This window comes from Nicotiana tomentosiformis, chromosome 6 (genome assembly GCF_000390325.3).
Source record: "Nicotiana tomentosiformis chromosome 6, ASM39032v3, whole genome shotgun sequence".
Taxonomy (NCBI): Eukaryota; Viridiplantae; Streptophyta; class Magnoliopsida; order Solanales; family Solanaceae; genus Nicotiana; species Nicotiana tomentosiformis.
Window position 1 is genome coordinate 97,197,170 of NC_090817.1, and position 20,129 is coordinate 97,217,298.

Here is a 20,129-nt window from a genome sequence, read left to right on the forward strand (position 1 = left end):
ACAGGTACCCGATGTAACCGAACAATCTCCTGAATATAAGTCTGGGCCAACCTCTCTGAAGAGTACGTGGTCACAACCGGAATGAAGTGTGCCGACTTGGTCAACTGGTAGACAATGACCCAAACTGCATCAAACTTCCGCAAGGTCCGCGGAAACCCAACTACAAAGTCCATAGTAATGCGCTCCCATTTCCACTGAGGCATGGTCATCTGCTGAAGTAGTCCACCTGGCCTCTGATGCTCATACTTGACCTACTGGCCATTTAGGCACCTCGCCACATACTCAACTATGTCCTTCTTCATCCGCCGCCACCAATAATGCTGCCTCAGGTCGCGATACATCTTTATGGCACCTAGATGAATAGAATACCGAGAACTGTGTGCCTCTTCTAGAATATTCTCCCTCAATCCATCAACATTAGGAACACATAGGCAACCCTGGAGTCGCAGACCTCCATCCTCACCGATAGTAACCTCCTTGGCACCACCCTGTAGTATCGCCTCTCTGAGAACCAACAAGTGCGGATCATCAAACTGGCGAGCCTTGATCTACTCGAATAGTGAAGACTGAGTAATGACGCATGCAAGAACTCGGATGGGCTCTAAAATATCCAACCTCACAAGTTTGTTAGCCAATGACTGAATGTCCGAAGTTAATGGCCTCTCCTCTACTGAAATAAAGGCCAAACTACCCATACTCTCCGCCTTTCTGCTCAAGGCATCCATAACTACATTCACCTTGCCCGGATGATAAAGGGTGGTGATATCATAGTCTTTTAGTAACTCAAGCCACATGCGCTGCCTCAAATTGATATCCCTCAGCTTGAACAAGTGTTGCAAGGTGCGATGATCGGTGTAAACCTCACATGACACCCCATAAAGATAATGCCTCCAGATCTTAAGAGCATGAGCAATCGTATCCAACTCCAAATCATGCACATGGTAATTCTTCTCATGGGGCTTCAATTGACGTGAAGCATATGCAATAACTCGCCCTCTTTCATCAGTACACAACCCAAACTAATGCATGAAGCATTGCAATACACAGTATACATCCCGGAACCGGAAGGCAACACTAACACTGGTGCTGAAGTCAATGTTGTCTTGAGCTTCTGAAAGCTCACCTCACAATTATCGGACCATCATAACGGAGCACCATTCTCGGTCAATATAGTTAAGGGTGTTGTGATAGATGAGAATCCCTCCACAAACCGGCGATAATAACCTACTAACCCCAAGAATCTCCTGATCTCCATAGCCGTGGTAGGACAAGGTCAACTCTGAACTGCCTCGATCTTCCTGGGATCTACCTTAATACCCTCGCCCGATTCAACATGCCCCAAGAATGCTACAGAATCCAACCAAAACTCACACTTGGAGAACTTAGCATATAGCTTCTGCTCCCGCAAGGTCTGAAGCACCACTCTCAAATGCTGCTCGTGCTCCTCAATGCTACGCGAGTAGATCAAAATGTCATCAATGAAGACAATGACAAATGAGTCAATATACGACTTGAACACCTGGTTCATCAAATTCATAAACAATGATAGGGCGTTAGTCAAACCGAAGGATATCACTAGAAACTCATAATGGCGATATCTAGTCCGGAAAGCAGCTTTCGGAACAGCCGAGTCCCGGATCTTCAACTGATGGTACCCCGACCTGAAGTAAATCTTGTAGAACACTCTAGCACCCTGCAACTAATCAAATAAGTCATCAATATGCAGCAATGTGAACTTGTTCTTGATGGTAGCTTTGTTCAACTGGCGGTAATCAATGCACATCCGCCTAGTCCCATCTTTCTCCTTCACAAATTATACTAGTGCACCCCAAGGCGATACACTCGGTCTGACGAACCCCTTTGCTAGCAACTCCTCAAGCTGGGTACGGTGCCATGCGGTACAGTGGAATAGAGATAGGCTGGGTACCTGGAACCAAAATCAATACAGAAATCGATATCGCGATCTGGTGGCATGCCTGGAAGATCAGAAGGAAACACATCGGAGAACTCCCAGACTACGGGCGCTGAATCAATCTACGGAGTCTCTGTAGTAGTATCTCAAACATAAGCTAGATAAGCCAAACAACCCTTCTCGACCATATGTCGATCCTTCAGAAAAGAGATAACTCAGCTAGATGCACTGACAGACGAACCCTTCCACTCTAACATAGGCAACTCTGGCATCGCCAAGGTAACAGTCTTGGCATGGCAATCAAGGATGGCGTGATATGGAGATAACTAGTCCATGCCAAGGATGACCTAAAAGTCAGTCATATCGAGCACCAAAAGATCTGTTCTAGTCTCATAACCACATAAAGTAACAATGCAAGACTGATAGATCCAATCCACAATAACAGAATCGCCCACATGAGTGGATACATAAACAGGAGTACCTAGGGACTCACGAGAAACACCAAGGAAGTGAGAAAACAGAGATGAAACATATGAATATGTAGACCCTGGATCAAATAGTACCGAAGCATCTCTACCGCAGACAGAAATAATACCTGTGATCACGGCATCTGAGGTCACTGCATCTGGTTTGGCCTGAAAAGAATAGAACCTAGTTGGAGCGCCACCTGCCTGGCCTCCACCTGGTTGGCCTCTACCTTTAGGACGACCCCTACCCACTACCCTCCGCCTCTGGAAGGTCGGACGACTGGTGGAACAACTGGTGCTGGAATCATAGGTTGCTGACCCTGCTGCACTGCCTTGCCCCGAAGCCTGGGACAGAACCTCCGCACATGACTTAGATCCCCACACTCGAAACAACCTTTCGGTACGGTGGACTGATGACCTAAAGTCTGACCCTGATGGCCTGAATACCCATTGGAGGAACCCTAGATAGTTGGTGGGTGGTAAGAACTCTCTGGAATGACACTGAAATAAGGTCGCACTGGAGCACCTCGAGGAGGCGGCAATGCTAGATATGTGGGCCTACTAGACTGACCCCTCACGAACTGCCCCCTGCCCCCAGCCGGGGCACCACTAAACTCTTTAGAATATCGAAACAGTTTATCCCTCGTCGCCTACTCTCGGCTCCACTGACGGATGCCCTCGATCCTCTAAGCTATCTCCACAACTAGCCCGTGAGAAGTCCACTATCTCCACCTCTCGAGCCATGGTGTCCTGGATACCTGAGTGCATGATGGTAGGCTATAATTGCGTATTTTGGTCATTAATTACCCTTTAATTTCCTGCACTTTACTAGTGTTTGAGCTTTAAATAGTATTATTTTGCTCTGAGTGTGTGTTTTGTTTGAGCGATTCCAAGTTATGATGAGGTTGTGGAGCTAATTTGAGCTATTCTGGAGCATTGAAGTCTGAGTATAAATCCATGGATTAAGTTGGGACTGTAATCGAGGAGCAACGAACAATAATGCACTTGACGAAGAGAAATGATGAATGAAGCAGGAAGCCACCCAGGTGCACGAGCGCGCACTGGGCGTGCAAGTGGAGCCAAACCATGTCCAAAGTGCGTGGCCGTATGCGCGATCACCTGCCCAGGTGCGCGGCCACGCACGTCCAGTCCAGAAAACTTTCCCAAGCCTATTTTTGTAATTTCGTAGGCAACTCCTCTTGACCTATATGAAGCCCAACTCGTCTAAAAAGAGGGAATCTAGGCTTTTAGAGCAACTTTTGGGAGAGAAGAAGGCAAGGAAGCAACGAAAGTGCAAAATACTTGATCCAATTCATTCAATACGGAAGTTTGTTTAAATATGAGAATTGTAATATCTTTTTGTTCTTCTAATACTCTTGCGATGAATACTTTCTCCATTATGAAGTAATCTTGCTTAGGGCTATTGACGGATATTGTGATTTGACTATCGTTTTGGGTTTTACTCTATGTTAACTGCCCGAATTCATTGAATGAGTTATTAATTGAATTGCAAGGCTTATTGTGATTTTACTTTAATCGAAAGAGAAGTTTTACTGCTATTCGCATTGTGCCATATTGTTTGGGTTGATTTTACGCCTCTTCTAGGTAATCGAAAGAGCTTAGAGAGTTATCAATTAACCCAGTTTAGAAGAATAATCGAGAGGTGTTCTTCGAAAGATCATTCATTCACTATTTCGTGCATATGTTCATAGGACCTTTTATTAGGTTGATCAAAGGAATCTCATTCATTCGGAAGAAGAATTTGAATCCCCAAATTAGCCTAATCATCTGTTGAAATCGATGGAGTCAATAGAAGTTAAGAATGAACTTAACCCAGAGTTATCTAGAACAATAGTTGATCACATATCTTATCACAACCCTTACTTCTCACCCTGATATTCAATCGTTGCTACTAGTCATTAAAGTGTCATTAGTTTCTTACAATTGATAATCTTAATTTTATTTGTGGTCGATAATAACATCAATCAAAGGTTTATTATCCTGGATAGTGTTGAGCTGAAGATTTATTAGAACATTATTTAAACCAATCCCTGTGGAGACGATTTAATACTATACTATCTTTGACTAGCGAACCTAAGTTTTATACACCGGTTGTCACACCCCTTTTTTTTACCTTAACCCATTTTAAAAATAGATAAAATGATTTCAAAGCTCAAAAGGATTTTCAATCATGAAAGTGACAAAACATTTATTTAAAAAGGATTTTCTTAGAGTCGCCACTTGGCATATAATCTCGGTGTGCCAAGTCACCATTTAAAAGTAATTTTTCCGTAAAAATATATTTGACTCTAAACCAGTTTGCACCAGAAATTCTAAGTAGGAGGGTTCATTTGACTCGGGAAGAAGGTGTTAGGCATTCCCGAATCCCGTAATTAGTACGGTTGCATACTTGATCCAGTTGGCTTTTAAAAATACTTAATTGAGGTAAAAACACACAAAAGATGAATAAACACAAAAAGATCCGAGGTTCTATTTTCCGGTTAAGGTTTCGGCTCAATCTGTGCTGTAAAGATCAATTTATAGTCAAGCTATCCTTGGTCTTCTCATTAATCAAATATTGAAGTTTTGCTGCAGAAGGTTGTCCCCTTTCTTTTCCTTGTTTTTTATTTGAATGATATTTTGTGCTCTTTGATTATTATTTGTATGCCATATGAGTGCTCTAAAATTTATGTTTAGTTTTCTTAAAAAGCTGAATGTACGTGATCTATTTGGTTAATTATTTTGGGCGAAAACTCATTGCGAGTATAAAATGGGTCACGACAGTGTTTGGAATTAATAGGATTGGGTTTGGTCTAGTAATGGAACTAGTTGTGAAATGAGGTTAGAGGTTGTGGCTTAATTTATTATTTTATCCGAAAAATGTCCCGAGAAACTTGTAAATATTTTTATCCGGGGAATGCCCAAAGTACATGTAGCTGGAGCCCAAAGGCACGACGACATCGAAGCACAATATAGAACTTTTAGTATTTTATATGTTCTTTCATTTAGGTGCGGATAACCTTGGGGTGTTTTGAGGTGAGAATTAGGGGTGGGCGTTCGGTCGGTTCAGTTTGGTTTGAAGAAATTCGGTTCAGTTATTTGGTTTTCGATTTTGTAAAAGTAGTAATCGAAATCGAACTGAAATAAATTCGGTTTTCTAATTTCGGTTCGGTTTATTTCGGTTCGGTTTTCGGTTTGAACATTATCATATTGGGCTTCTTCTACGTATTAATTGGACTGACTAATTTGTTGGTTTTTTTCCAAAATTTCGAACTTCTTGTATTGCTTGAATGTGATAAATCATAAATCTGTTCTTTTATTTATATAAATTTGATTTGTGTTGCTGAGGAGTATTCTTGATTAAAAAATCTGATTTGTAGAGAAAATCTATTATAATCTTAGTAACACAAATATAGCGATAAGGACTATTATCTCCCAAAAACCTTTTGGTCTACCAAGAATCAGATAAAATCATGTACATAGTTTAAAATATACCAAGATGCCATTTCTTCTAGAGCGAACAATAGACCACCAACAGGAGCTTGAAAAGCAGCATCCATCTGGTTTATTTATAAAACCACATGCCAATGTGATAATTTGCACATAATCAAGAAACATAATACCCATATCAAATTCAATATGCAGCAACATATGTCCAATATTCAGCCATGAGAGAACAAAAAACCTAGAATCTATGCTGCTTTGCTGCCAAAAACCTAGAAACATGCCAATGTGATAATTTGCACATAAACTTCATTCATTATATCCAAAAGTTAGCTTGAGCAGCTAGTAGGAAACCACTATTTAGTACAAGCAATATTACATAACCAAAAGAGTAATCCAGAAGTTAGAAAATTTTCATCTTGCTGAAGTCTCAAAACCAGCAAAATAACTACATTAATTACTACTGTAGCATCAGCTTGTCTACCAAAAGAGCTCACTAGCAAGTTATTACTGCAGCATCACTTGTCTATTTACTACTGGTCTATTTACTTGTTGATCTAAGTATTTACGAAGATGATACATAATCCGTAAGTTCCATTTAGGCGCCATGATCAAACCTTTGCAAAAAAAGACACAATTATAAGTCAAAAACACAATTGATTTATAATAAAGTATATCAATATTATATCATCAAATATACAGAAGGTTATCAACTTGCTACACATGCCACAAGTTGCAACTATATGTCAATAATAGTGGAATCTTTTGCACAATTAGTCAAATCTAAGAAAAATATTGAAGAAAACTTTATCATGCATCAGTGTTAAGTAAACTATTTGTAATATAATAAATGCAAAATATAAAATAATTACCAAGTTCCAGTTGTTCTAGATATTCCAAGTCTTCCTCAACTTTAATAGGAATAGGTTCACTTCTAAGCCAATCTTGAAGACAAATAAGAGATTGCACCAGTTTAGGCGTCAACGAACTCCTAAACGAGTCAAGAATGTGACCTCCAGTACTGAATGCACATTCTGATGCAACACTTGAAATAGGAATGACTAACACATCACGAGCCATCTCCGCAAGAATGGAAAATCTAGGCTCATTAATTTTCCACCACTTTAAGATTTTAAACTCATCCGTTTCAGGCTCAATATCTTCAGCAAGATATCTATCTAACTCTGATTTAGCACCTAAACCTCCTGTCACTTCCTTATATTTCTCAAATTTCAATTTCGTTCTCATTGTTCCCCTTTTCAAAAAGCTACCATAACCAGTCACAGTAGTTGTTGTGTTTCCAGATGAAGCAGATGTAGATCCTTTTGAAATTTTCTTTACATAATAATCAAATAAAGAATCCATATAATTTTTCACTTCTAAAATCAATTTCTCCCCTTCTTTTTCTCCAAACATCCTCACAATTGCAAAAGGAACATAGTCAAGCTTGTTAGAGGGATCCAAAATTGATGCAATAATGATCATATTGTTCATTTTTTCAGGTTCACCCCAATACTTGACAAATTTTTCTTTTATTTTTTTTGCCATTTCTTTCAAACTAGCATCTTCATGTTCCATCCACTCTTTCAAAATAAGATCAAGCTCACAAATTTGAACAAAATATACATTGGAAGTGACATAAATAGAACCAGAGACCCTCAAAGTAAGAAAATAAAAAGTTTCAAGAAATTTTACCATTGTTCTTACATTATCCCAGTCAGCACTTGTGAGATCACCTGCACTAGTTCCATTTTCACATACATAGGTACGAAGATGATGCAACAATTCAGTATCAAAGAAACTATATTTATCAAATGCAAGCTCAAATTGTTGTGCTGTGTCTAACATCATGTATGTAGAGTTCCATTGAGTAGAAACATCTAAGCATAATGTTCTCTTGGAAGTTAACTTTTGAGATTCACAATATTCTTTAAACTTTCTAATCCTAGCGGGAGATAGTCTAATGTATCTCACATCTTGTCTAACTCTCTTGATAGAAACACCAATTTCTTTCAACCCATCTTGTACAATGAGATTAAGTATGTGAGCCATACATCTAACATACATGTGTTTACCATTCATTATTTTAGTTCCCCAAGTAGTCAATTGTTTAGGCACTTCTCTTATTGAGACATCATTGGAACTAGCATTATCTACCGTTATAGTAAATACATTTTTCAAACCCCAATCAAGCAAGCAATTAGTAATAACCGCCGCCATATCATTACCCTTATGACTAGAGATAGGATAAAAGTTTATTATCCTTTTATGCAATTTTCAATCGCTGTCAATAAAGTGAGCAGTAAGACACATATAGTTTATTCTTTGTATAGAAGTCTAAGTATCTGTTGTAAGACAGATTTTTGGACGTGCTTCATTGAAGGACTTCTTCAAACTTTGTCTTTGTTCACAATAAAGTTCATAACAATCTCTTGTCAATGTTCTACGAGAAGAAATTTGAAATTGAGGTATTGTGACTCCTATAAACTTTTTAAATCCTTCCTTTTCAACAAAACTAAGTGGCAGTTCATCTAAAATTATCATTAGAACTAAAGCTCTCCTACTAAGTGCTTGATCAAATTTTCAAGTGGTAAGCACCCCTTCATTTGCCCCATTTGAAGCTGGTAGAAAACTTAGTTGTGTTTGACTATTTTCTATTTTACGGGGCATTTTGGGACACTTAGTGAGATGATTGTTCATTGATGTAGTACCAATACCTTTCGTAGCAGCTGCATAAGTTTTTTCACAATACTTATATTTTGCTCTTTTAGCTCCACTAGGATCATCATACTTCTCAAAATGGTTCCAAGTATCAGATCTAAGTTGCATGACTTTTCTTTTCTTTGGAGCTTCATCAGGACTGAGACATTCAGTGTTAGGTATGCTATCATTTGAACCCCCACCTTTGCAGGCTTCGCTTACCCTACTTCCATTTTCTTCCATCTACAAAAACGAATACAAGCAGAACAATAAAACACTGAGCTATAATAATGCGAAAAAGGAAGTTAGAGGAGGAGATAGAAACAAGCACAAAATTAAATGAGGAAACAGAAACAATAACCGAGCAAGGAGACAGAAAATGGACATCAAATTCAAGAGTCAAGACTTCTTTCAACAATATACATGAACCTTTAAGTCTTTTACTACTAATTTTTAGCAGAAAAAAAAGAAAAAATTTACTAAAACGAGAGAAAGAAGAGAAGATCGGCGAGGACAGAGAACAAAAAAGAAGAAATGAGAGAAATATAATAAAAATTAAGCTTACCGACACAACCGCACCAGTGTATCAATGGCGATAGAGACTAGAGAGAGAAGTTTGAAGGAAAAAAAACCTTAGCGTATTTGGGAAAAGCTTAAGAGTGGGAAAAGCTCATGCCTGATTGACCTTAAAACTTAAAAGTCTTTAAGTGTGGGCCTAGTATTTGTTAAGAGTGGACTGTCTTTGATGGAACTTAAAATTGGATCTAGTATTTGTTATATTGGGCTTAGCCTATATATAGTTTAAAGAATCCATTTGCTAATAATTTAATTTTTCGGTTAACCGAACAAATTAAATCAATAACCAACGACCGAATCAAAAAACTGAATTTTAAAATTTTTAAATTAAATAAGACCGAAAAGATCGAATAACCGAAATCGAAATAAAAATATTTTCGATTCGGTCGATTGTTTCGATTGTAACTGATATATGCCCACCCCTAGTGAGAAACGGGGTTGTTTCACTGCTGGTTTTGGAGCTTTTACGTGGCAAAAATGGAGGAAAAACCACGGAGGAAGATGAGCGAGCTCATGTGTGTTTGATCTGCTACTACTTAGAGAAAAGAGGTCTAAGAGATGTGAGTGGAACAAAAACGGTGTCTGCCACCTCTCTCTGAAACGTGAGTGTGATGAAGATTGAAAAATAAAAATGCTGAGCGTTAGCAAAGGTGTACTGCAATGTGAAGGAATCTCCTTGGATGGTGAGGGACTGAGGGTATTACTTGGAGTGTGGGGACCACCTAAACATTTGTTATGCAAAACAAGACAAAATCTGAAAAATAAAAATGCCATCAAAATTCTTAATATTTATCTCTCTCTCTATATATATCACGTGAACCTGCTTTAGAGAAGAGGGATGGTGGGTCCAACTCAAACTTCTTTTCCCTATTTGCCTTGTTTTCTCGTTTTCTTTTTTTCTTCGATTTTTGTTTTGTTTTCATTTATCAAAATTAATACTTATCTAAACTAATAGGACATTAAAAGAAAGAGACAAAATAACTATATTTTAAAAACTAAATACTAATCTATATTTTATTAAAGACCTACAACTTAAAAGTAACACTAAACTAAGTGAAAATATTTTCATAAAACTTTTCATTTTATCTTTTGAAAACAAAATATTGAAACTATATTATCCAGGAGGGTCATGAAAACTTAAAATTAAATTCAATTATCCAGGAGGGTCCTGAAAACTTTAAACTAAATCCCAGTATTCAGGAGGGTCCTGAAAACATAAAATTAAATCCCATTATCCAGGAGGGTCCTGAAAAACTAAAACTAAATCCCATTATCCGGGAGGGTCCTGAAAATACAAAACTAAATCCCATTATCTAGGAGGGTCCTGCAGACTTAAAACTAAATCCCATTATCCGGGAGGGTCCTGAAAACCTAAAACTAAATCCCATTATCCAAGAGGGTCCTGCAGACTTAAAACTAAATCTCATTATCTAGGAAGGTACAAAAAACCTAAAACTAAATCCCATTATTCAGGAGGGTCCTGAAAACCTAAAAGTAAATCCCATTATCCAGGAGGGTCCTGAAAACCTAAAACTAAATCCTATTATCCAGGAGAGTCCTCAAAAGCTAAAACTAAATCCCATTATCCAGGAGGGTCTTGAAAACTTAAAATTAAATCCCATTATCCAGGAGGGTCCTGAAAACTTAAAACTGAATCCTATTATCCAGGAGGGTCCTGAAAACTTAAAACTAAATCCCATTATACAAGAGGGTCCTAAAAACTTAAAATTAAATCCCATAATCTAGGAGGGTCCTGAAAATAAAAATTAAATTCCATTATCCAGGAGGGTCCTGAAAAATTAAAACTAAATTCCATTATCTAGGATGGTCCTGAAAACACAAAACTAAATACCATTATCCACGAGGGTCCTGAAAACATAAAACTAAATCCCATTATCCAGGAGGGTCCTGAAACCCTAAACTAAATCCCATTATCTAGGAGGGTCCTGAAAACCTAAAACTAAATTCCATTATCCAGGAGGGTCTTAAAAACCTAATACTAAATCCCATTATCTAGGAGGGTCCTTAAAACCTAAAACTAAATCTCATTATCCAGGAGGGTCCTGGAAACTTAGAACTAAATCCCATTATCTAGGAGGATCCTGAAAAGATGAAACTAAATTCCATTATCTAGGAGGGTCCTGAAAACATAAAATTAAATCCCATTATCCAAGAGGGTTCTGAAAATCTAAAACCAAATCCCATTATCAAGAAGGATCCTAAAAACCTAAAATTAAAATCCCATTATCCAGGAGGGTCCTGAAAACTAATAACTAAATCTCATTATCTGGGAGGGTCCTGAAGACTTAAAATTAAATCCCATTATCCAGCAGGGTCCTAAAGACTTAAAAGTAAATCCCATTATCTAGGAGGGTCCTGAAAATTTAAAGTCTGAATCCCATTATCCAAGAGGGTCATGAAAACTTAAAACTAAATTCCATTATCCTGGAGGGTCCTGAAAGGCTAAAACTAAATCCCATTATCGAGGAGGGTCCTGAAATCTAAAAAATAAATCCCATTATCTAGGAAGGTCCTGAAAACTTGAAAGTTATCTTACCTGAAGCCTTGCTTTTCTCACGGAGGATCCTTGCGAACGACCAAATTTCTTGCACCTGTTTCAAACAAAGAAAATCTTGTTAGTTTGAAAACATAGTGGTTAGTTTGTGGCATTGTTGCTGAAGGTGTCCGGTTTTCCCACTGCCATGCTTTATTTGATTGGATGCTTCGAGATGAGAAGGACTTGTTTGACCTTCTGATCGAACCTCGACCACAAAAACCTTTGAATGACCCGAATCCCTTACACTCACTTGTTGCATTGTGCTTTCATGCTGACAATTGTTGAGCCTTTGCATTTTCTCAAAATTCAAGAATCACTTGATCACCTGAACTTCAGTTATCACCACATTGCTCTTTCTGAATCATGTCACTTGTGATGTGCTTGGCCAAACTTCGCCTTGTGCAATCAAGAAGCCGGTAGTAGACTTTTAATTCCTTTCTTTCTTGTATTAATGAAACTGACTTGAAAGAGACACAAAGAAATAGAACAAAAAGAACAAAGCGAAGTGATTTTTGGCAAAAGGAACAAAAAGGAAAGGCCTAAATGAAGATGTCTATTCGGAGAAGAGAGGAGAAGAGGCTTATCTGAGTGAAGCAGCTGGCTCTGATGATCATGACATGCGTTTCGTATTGATCAGCCTAATCCGTCCAACCAAACACACTTTCAGTTCGCGTCATGCCTTCATACTTCAAAATCGAGCTTGCAATGATCCAATTTCTCTATAAAGTCACAAACTTCATTCGAATTGTATTGCCCTGAAGGGTTTTCACCGACAAACGTTTATCATTTGTTCATCTCTCAACTCGTCGATGCCTTATGGTGCCTGCAAGGATATTCACCAATAGGACTCTCTCATTTTAAATTTTTTCTCAGCTCACTATTGCCTTACAGTGCCCGTGAGGGTTTACACCAATAAGACTCTTATTATTCATTTTTCCTTGTGCCCACGAACAAAGTGTTACCCATGATGTAAATAATACCTCTATCTCTCTTGACTTGGCATCCTCAAAGATTGATCAGAAAGTCTTTCTTTGGGTCGTAATGTAGGCTTTTAGACAGGGTTAGAAAGAAAGGGCGGCATGGAGACTCAAAACAACTTAAGATGAAAGGGTTCAAAATTATAACTTTTGGGAATTTTGGATTTTTATTTTGATGGGACCAAACCTCAGAGTAAGACTGCCTACGTATCCTTAAAAGGAATCAGGTCGAACGTAGTTCCAACCACGATTCATTTTATTTTGTTCTTTCTTTTATTTTTTATTTTCTAACTCTACTTCTGATTCCAAAAGAGGGGTATGAAAGAAAACAAAATAAGGCTCAAAAGGGGTAACAAAGGATAAAAGTATTTGGATAGCAGAATAAAATGCCTTCGGCATACCAAACATTTAAAATTCCAAGTACAAAACATGTGATTAAATATGAGCTAAGAAATAACACATTGTATCTTTTGACTGCATCAGAATTGATAGCCATATCTACAACTTTTCCTTCTATGTATGTTAAATACAAAGCACAATTGGGAAACACTCTTGTCACGGTGAATGACCCCTGCCAGTTTGGGGCGTACTTGCCTTTAGCTTTAGCTTGATGTGGAAGGATGCACTTCAATACCATCTGGCCCACTTCAAATTTTGGTACGTAGCTTCTTGTTGTATGCTCTTGCCATTCTCTTCTGATACAATTGACCATGACACACTGATGACAATCATTTCTCATCAATTAAATTCAACTGCTCTAGCCGGGTTTTGACCCACTCATCATCATCAATTTTAGCTTCCGCAACAATCCGAAGGGATGGAATCTCAACCTCCATAGGTATAACTGCCTCAGTTCCATATACCAACAAATAAGGAGTTTTACCTACTGAAGTGCGAACAGTAGTGTGATAGCCCAGCAAAGCAAAAGGCAATTTTTCCTGCCACTGCCTAGAAACTTGCACCATCTTATGAAGCATCTTCTTTATGTTCTTGTTAGCAACTTCAACAGCTCCATTTGCCTTGGAACGATATGAAGTAGAATTCCGATGCATAATCTTGAATTGTTGGCATACCTCTTTCATCAAATGACTGTTGAGATTAGAAGCATTGTCTGGGTCACAGACTTGAAAGTTACAGTTTCGACCCACTTAGTAAAGTAATCAATGGCCACCAGAATAAACCTATGTCCATTATACGCCGCCAACTCAATTGGTCCGATAACATCCATGCCCCAAGCTACAAAGGGCCAAGGTGCATACATTGTGTGCAACTCAGATGGTGGAGAATGAATCAAATCACCGTGCACCTGGCATTGATGACACTTGCGAACAAAGCTGATGCAATCTCGTTCCATAGTGAGCCAATAATAACCTGCTCGAAGTATCTTTTTTGCCAAGATATACCTGTTCATATGAGGCCCACAAACTCAAGAATGTATTTCAGTCATGATAGTAGAAGCTTCCTTAGCATCTACGTACCTCAGTAGTCCTAGGTCTGGAGTCCTATTGTACAAGATTCCTCCACTTAAGAAAAAACCACTAGCCAGACGTCGAATGGTTCTCTGTTGAACACATGTGGCATGTACCAGATATACCCCGGACTTGATGTATTCCTTGATATCATGGAACCAAGGTTTATCATTAAGTTCCTCTTCAACTATATTACAATAGGCATGATGATCACGGACTTGGATATGCACAGGGTCAACATAAGCCTTATCTGGATGATGTAGCATTGAAGCCATAATAGCCAGGGCATCAGTAATCTCATTATGAATCCTAGAAATATTTCTAAATTCTACAGACCTGAATCGTTGACAAAGATCATGCAGACACTGTCGATATGGTATGAGCTTCAGGTCCCGAGTTTCCCATTCTCATTGAATCTGGTGAACCAACAAATCTGAATCTCCCAAAACCAGTATTTCCTGGACTCCCATGTCTATAGCTAACGTCAACCAGAATGCATGCTTCATACTCAACCATGTTGTTGGTGCAATAAAATCGAAGTTGGGCTATTACAGGGTAGTGCTGCCCTCTTTCGGAAATGAGTACAACCCCTATTCTGACACCTTTCATGTTAGCAGCTCCATCAAAAAAGAGTTTCCAACCTGGCTTTTCATTATGATCAACTTCGTCAACATATAGCACTTCTTCATTAGGAAAATAAGTCCTCAATGGCTCATATTCTCCATCCACCGGATTCTCGGCTAAGTGGTCGGCAAAAGCTTGAGCTTTCATCGCAGTCCGAGTCACATAGATAATGTCAAACTTTGTGAGTAAAATCTGCCACTTTGCAAGTCTACCTATGGGCATAGGCTTCTGAAAGATATACTTTAGAGGATCTATACGAGAAATGAGGTAAGTAGTGTAGGATGAAAGATAATGCTTCAACTTTTGTGCCACCCAAGTCAGGGCGCAACATGTCCTTTCAAGAAGAGTATACTTAACCTCAAAAGGAGTGAACTTCATGTTGACCTAGTACGCAACCAAAAGAATTATTCAGGACTATCAAGTACAAGATTAAAGGTCTCCCCGGCTCGGGCGGGACCAACGCATGTGGGTTTGACAGGTACCTCTTGATCTTATCAAATGCTTGTTGACATTTGTCAGTCTACTTGACCACATCATTCTTCTTCAGCAACTTAAAGATGGGCTCACAAGTTGTTGTGAGTTGAGCAATAAACCTGCTGGTGTAATTTAACCTTCCAAGCAAGATCATCACCTCAGTATTATTCTTGGGCGGTGGTAGCTCCTGGATTGCCTTGATCTTTGACAGATCCAACTCAATACTGTGTCGACTGACCATGAATCCTAACAGTTTCCCGGATGGGACACCCAATGCACATTTTGTTGGATTGAGCTTGAGATTATACATACGGAGCCTTTGGAAAAACTTTTTCAAATCCTTGACATGGTCGGACTACTTCTTTGACTTTATGATTACATCATCTATATAAACCTCAATCTCTCTGTGTATCATGTCATGAAATATAGTAGTCATCGCCCTTATTTAAGTTGCCCCAGCATTCTTCAAACCAAATGGAATTACTCGGTAGAAATATGTTCCCCATGGTAGGATGAACGCTATCTTTTTTTCATCTTCCTCATCCATTAGGATCTGGTGATATCCCGCGTAACAATCCACAAAAGACCCAATCTCATGCTTGGCATAATTATCAATTAGAATGTGGATGTTAGGCAATGAAAAATCATCCTTTGGGCTTGCCTTGTTAAGATCACGATAATCAACATATACTCTGGTCTTACCATCCTTCTTTGGTATTGGCACAACATTATCTAACCAAGTGGGATATTGAGTGACCCGGATGACCTTTTCCCCAAGTTGCTTTGTGATTTCTTCTTTTATCTTCACACTCATGTCAGTCTTAAACTTTCTTAACTTCTGTTTGACAGGGGGAATGCATGATCAATTGGTAATTTATGAACTACCAGATTAGTACTTAAGCCCGGCATATTGCCATATGACCATGCAAAGACATCTTTGTACTCAAATAGTACTTTTATTATTTCCTCCTTGACTTGTGGCTCCAGATGCACACTTATCTTAGTTTCCCTGACATTATCCTGATCTCCTAAATTGATTGCTTCAGTGTCATTCAAATTAGGCTTTGGTTTCTCTTCAAAGTGTTTTAGCTTTTTACTTATTTCCTCAAATGTTGCTTCTTCATCATATTCTACTTCTTCTTCATATTCTACTTCTTGGATCATTATTTCAAGATTAGACTGGCTTTTAAGACTTGGCTGTAAATTTCTCATGCATGTCATATCATTAGAACAAGCATAAAAACAACTATACAAAAGAAAAACAAAATGAAACACTATTAGGAATAACGGAGAACAAAAAATTATATTTCATTAAAAATAAAAAGAATAGAAGGGTTTGAACATCAAAACACGCGAAAATAAAAATCTGGATTACAACTCTGGAATAACCCATATAACATAAAGGAAAACAAAGCAAACTATCAAAACTCCTTCCGTGTGGGGAGAGGAGTAGCTTCCCAATTGCTAAGCTTCACATTTGGCCCATCGAGCTGCACATCTGCGTTACTAGAACCTTCCCCAATTTTTACCATATTAACCTCATCAAGCAAACTCTGGAACCTCTTGATCAGCTCTTCATCAACATCGACTACATGTTTCGGGACTGATGATATTGGACGTTTTGCGGCCCCTGGCTTGATAAAGACTTCGAGATGTATGGTACATGCCTGGGTAGCGACCATACCTTCTATTTCTGATTTTTAGCCCTTTTCACGTCCCTCTTTGTGGGCATGAATCCCAAACCAAATGTGCCAAAATTTTCACATGGGCACACTCGATGCACAATACCCTGTAGAGATGAACCCAGACCTTTACCCGGCACAAAACCATTCTTCAATATTGCATTTGCAACTATGAGGGACACAGAGGATAGCCCCGGACCTGGAATGCATTCTCCCTAAAATATCTTCTCAAGAGACACTGTTTCAAAAGTTTGGTAGACCTAAGGTCCTTTATCATCTTCAGCTTCAATAAAGGAAATAGACAGGTCATCATAAGCAGATATGTCCTCATTACCGTGCACAATTATTTCTTACCCGTCCCATTCGAACTTTACTATTTGATGCAGGGAAAATGGGATTGCCTTAGCCGCGTATAGCCAAGGCCTGCCTAACAACAAATTTTAAGAGACAACCACATCTAGCACTTGAAATTCCATAGTGAACTCGACTGGACCTATCGACAATTCGAGCATTATATCACCGACAGAATCTTTCCCTCCCCCATCAAAGCCTCGAACACATACATTGTTCATGTGGATTCTTTCAATACCGATTTTTATCTTTTGCAAAGTAAACAAAGGGAAATATTTGCACTAGAGCCGTTATCAACTAGTACCCTCGAGACAACATACTCATCGCACTTCACCGCGAGATAAAGAGCTCAGTTGTGTTCTGTACCCTTCATAGGATGTTTATCATCTGAGAAGGTGATCCTTATTGCTTCGAAGATCTTGTTAACAATCTTTTCCAAGTGATTCACTGTGATCCTATTAGGAATATATGCCTAATTCCAAATCTTTATCAGGGCTTTGCAGTGGTCATCTGAATGTATCAATAAAGACAAAAGAGAGATCTAAGCGGGTGTTTTCCTTAATTGCTCTACAATGGAATAGTCTTGAACTTTCATCTTTTTCAGGAACTCTTCAGCCTCTTCTTCGATGACCGCCTTCTTTACTAGCATTTGACTATCCTTGAACGGCTTGGCCTTCCTCAATTCTTCCATGGTAAAACACCTCCCAGAACGAGTCAGTCCTCCAGTTTCATTGACTTCTTCCTCCACTTCTTTCCCTTTATATGTCACTATATCTTGTTTGTAATTCCACGGTATAGCCTTTGTATCAACCACTAGAAACTGGGTCACTGGCTTAATAACCACAAGGGTAATAAGATCCACTTTCACGACTACAATAGGTTTGCTTGGGATCCCTGGCACGGCCACTTTCGACTTTTCCTGACTTGCCCCATCATCCTTTGAAGGCCCTTTTACAACCAACACAGGTGGCTTCACGTTGAGCATCCTTAGTTTCTCCTTCATCCCTTCAACTGTCGAGGGAATTGCTTTTGTAGAGTCTAGAACCTTAACTAAATTACCTTCACTAGAACGAATTATCATGATGGACTCAGAAGAATTCCCGGACTCCCCATCCTTACGAACTATCTCAATCATGTGTTTCCTTGCATGGGCTGGCAAAGGATTTTAGTTGATGTTTGGCACATCTAGGATCTGTATTGCAATTTGATTCGTATCAATAAGCCCTTGTATTGATCTTTTCAAATGCCAACATTTCTCTATATCATGCCCTGGGGCATCAGAACAATATGCGCAATATGCGCACCTTAGAGAATAATCAAGGTTCTTCGGGGGTGGATTTTGTATCGTTGACTCAATCGGCCTCAGCACATCCAATTGCCTCAACCTTTGAAATAAACTGGCATAGGACTCTCCCAGAGGGGTGAAGGTATCTTTCTACTATTGCCTTTCTCTTTTATACTCCGACCCGGGTTGAAAGTTCGTACCAGTAGGGTTTCAGTAGGGTTGTGGGTGTGGATAACAGTTTTGTGGAGCTGGTACACGCCATTACGGGTAAGGAGGTGGTTGAGCATATGATTGTGCGTGGTGAACATGGTATTGGCGTGGCCTGATTGAGTATTGAGGGTCTTGTGGTGGGAAATTCTGTTGGGGTGGATTATATGGAGTGTGGGTGTAGGCTTTGGGTTGGGTCGAGGTTGAGTGTACTGGTGAGATGGACCCCTTGGGCCATGCCATGGTCCAGATACAACTATAGCAACATCATCCTTTTTCTTCTTGCCTAACAAACTTCTTGTGCCGTTTTGGATTGCCTGTGCGATTGCTTTTATAGCGGAGTAGCTCATGATCTTGATCGACTTGAGTCCCTCTTCCACCATCTCTACCATATTTACCACATCGTTAAAAGGCTTGCCCGTGGCTGAGATCTGTGGCCAAAGTAAGTAGGCTCTTGGGCTTGAAGAAAGTACTTGACCATCTCGTCTTCTTCCATCGAAGGATTGACCCGGGCAACTTGTTATCTCCATCTGAGCCCGTATTCCCTAAAGCTTTCATTAGGCTTCTTTTCCATCTTGGTCAAGGACAGGTGATCCGGGACAATATCTATATTATACTGAAAGTATCGGGCAAAGGCCTGAGCCATATCGTCCCTCGTATACCACATGCTAGCATCTTGACATGTGTATCATTTCAGGGCTGCCCCGCTCAAACTCTAACTGAAATATGCCATCAAAACCTCGTCCTTCCCACTAGAGCCTCTCATCTTACTGCAATAACCTCTTAAATGGGCCACGGGATCTCCATGTCTGTCATACAGATCAAACTTTGGCATCTTGAACCCGGCGGGAAGTTGGACGTCTGGGAATAAGCACAAGTCCTTGTAAGACATATTCACTTGGTTTCCTATCCCTTGCATGTTCCTTAAAGATTTCTCTGAACTCTTCACCTTCCTGAATATCTCCTCATGCTCCACATTCTTAACGGGCTTCTTGATTTCAATAGGAGGCTCAAAGTGAGGGGTATAGAGATAGGGATCCGAGACCTTAAAAGTTGGTTCAGGAGCATAGTATTGGTCATCGGGAAATTTGAACGCGGGTTCACTAAAAGATTGATGGATGATAGCTTGTGGAGGGGCTACAATAATAGGAGTGGATGTTGGAACGGGATATGAGGTTGTTTTGGCTGGTGGAGCATGGAAAGGCTGGGAAGAGGTGTCGGTATTGTTGTGATAAGGGGTAAAGTCTGGAGCATATTGTGGGGGAAAATCAACAGTGGTGGGAATCTAGCCTTGTGATAGTGGTGGGATGGTGGCAGGATTTTCAGCGTAGTTAATGGGAAATGAAGGTGGATGATGCCCATTGATCCAAGCTTGATACATATCTGACATCTGTTGTTTCAACC

General features: G+C 39.4%; 1 protein-coding gene and 1 pseudogene across 1 annotated transcript; both read right to left on the reverse strand.

Annotated features, from left to right (window-relative positions):
- Positions 1-6,115: 6,115 nt before the first annotated feature.
- Positions 6,116-9,722, reverse strand: LOC104099221 (zinc finger BED domain-containing protein RICESLEEPER 2-like). Its single transcript, XM_009606138.4, has 3 exons — positions 9,089-9,722; positions 6,696-8,766; positions 6,116-6,440 (listed from the first exon to the last, which is right to left on the reverse strand). The coding sequence occupies exons 2-3, from the start codon at positions 8,041-8,043 to the stop codon at positions 6,331-6,333; spliced, it is 1,458 nt and encodes a 485-aa protein (XP_009604433.1). The 5' UTR covers positions 8,044-8,766; positions 9,089-9,722; the 3' UTR covers positions 6,116-6,330.
- Positions 8,407-18,368, reverse strand: LOC138894463 (uncharacterized; annotated as a pseudogene).
- Between the last annotated feature and the right edge of the window lie 1,761 nt (positions 18,369-20,129).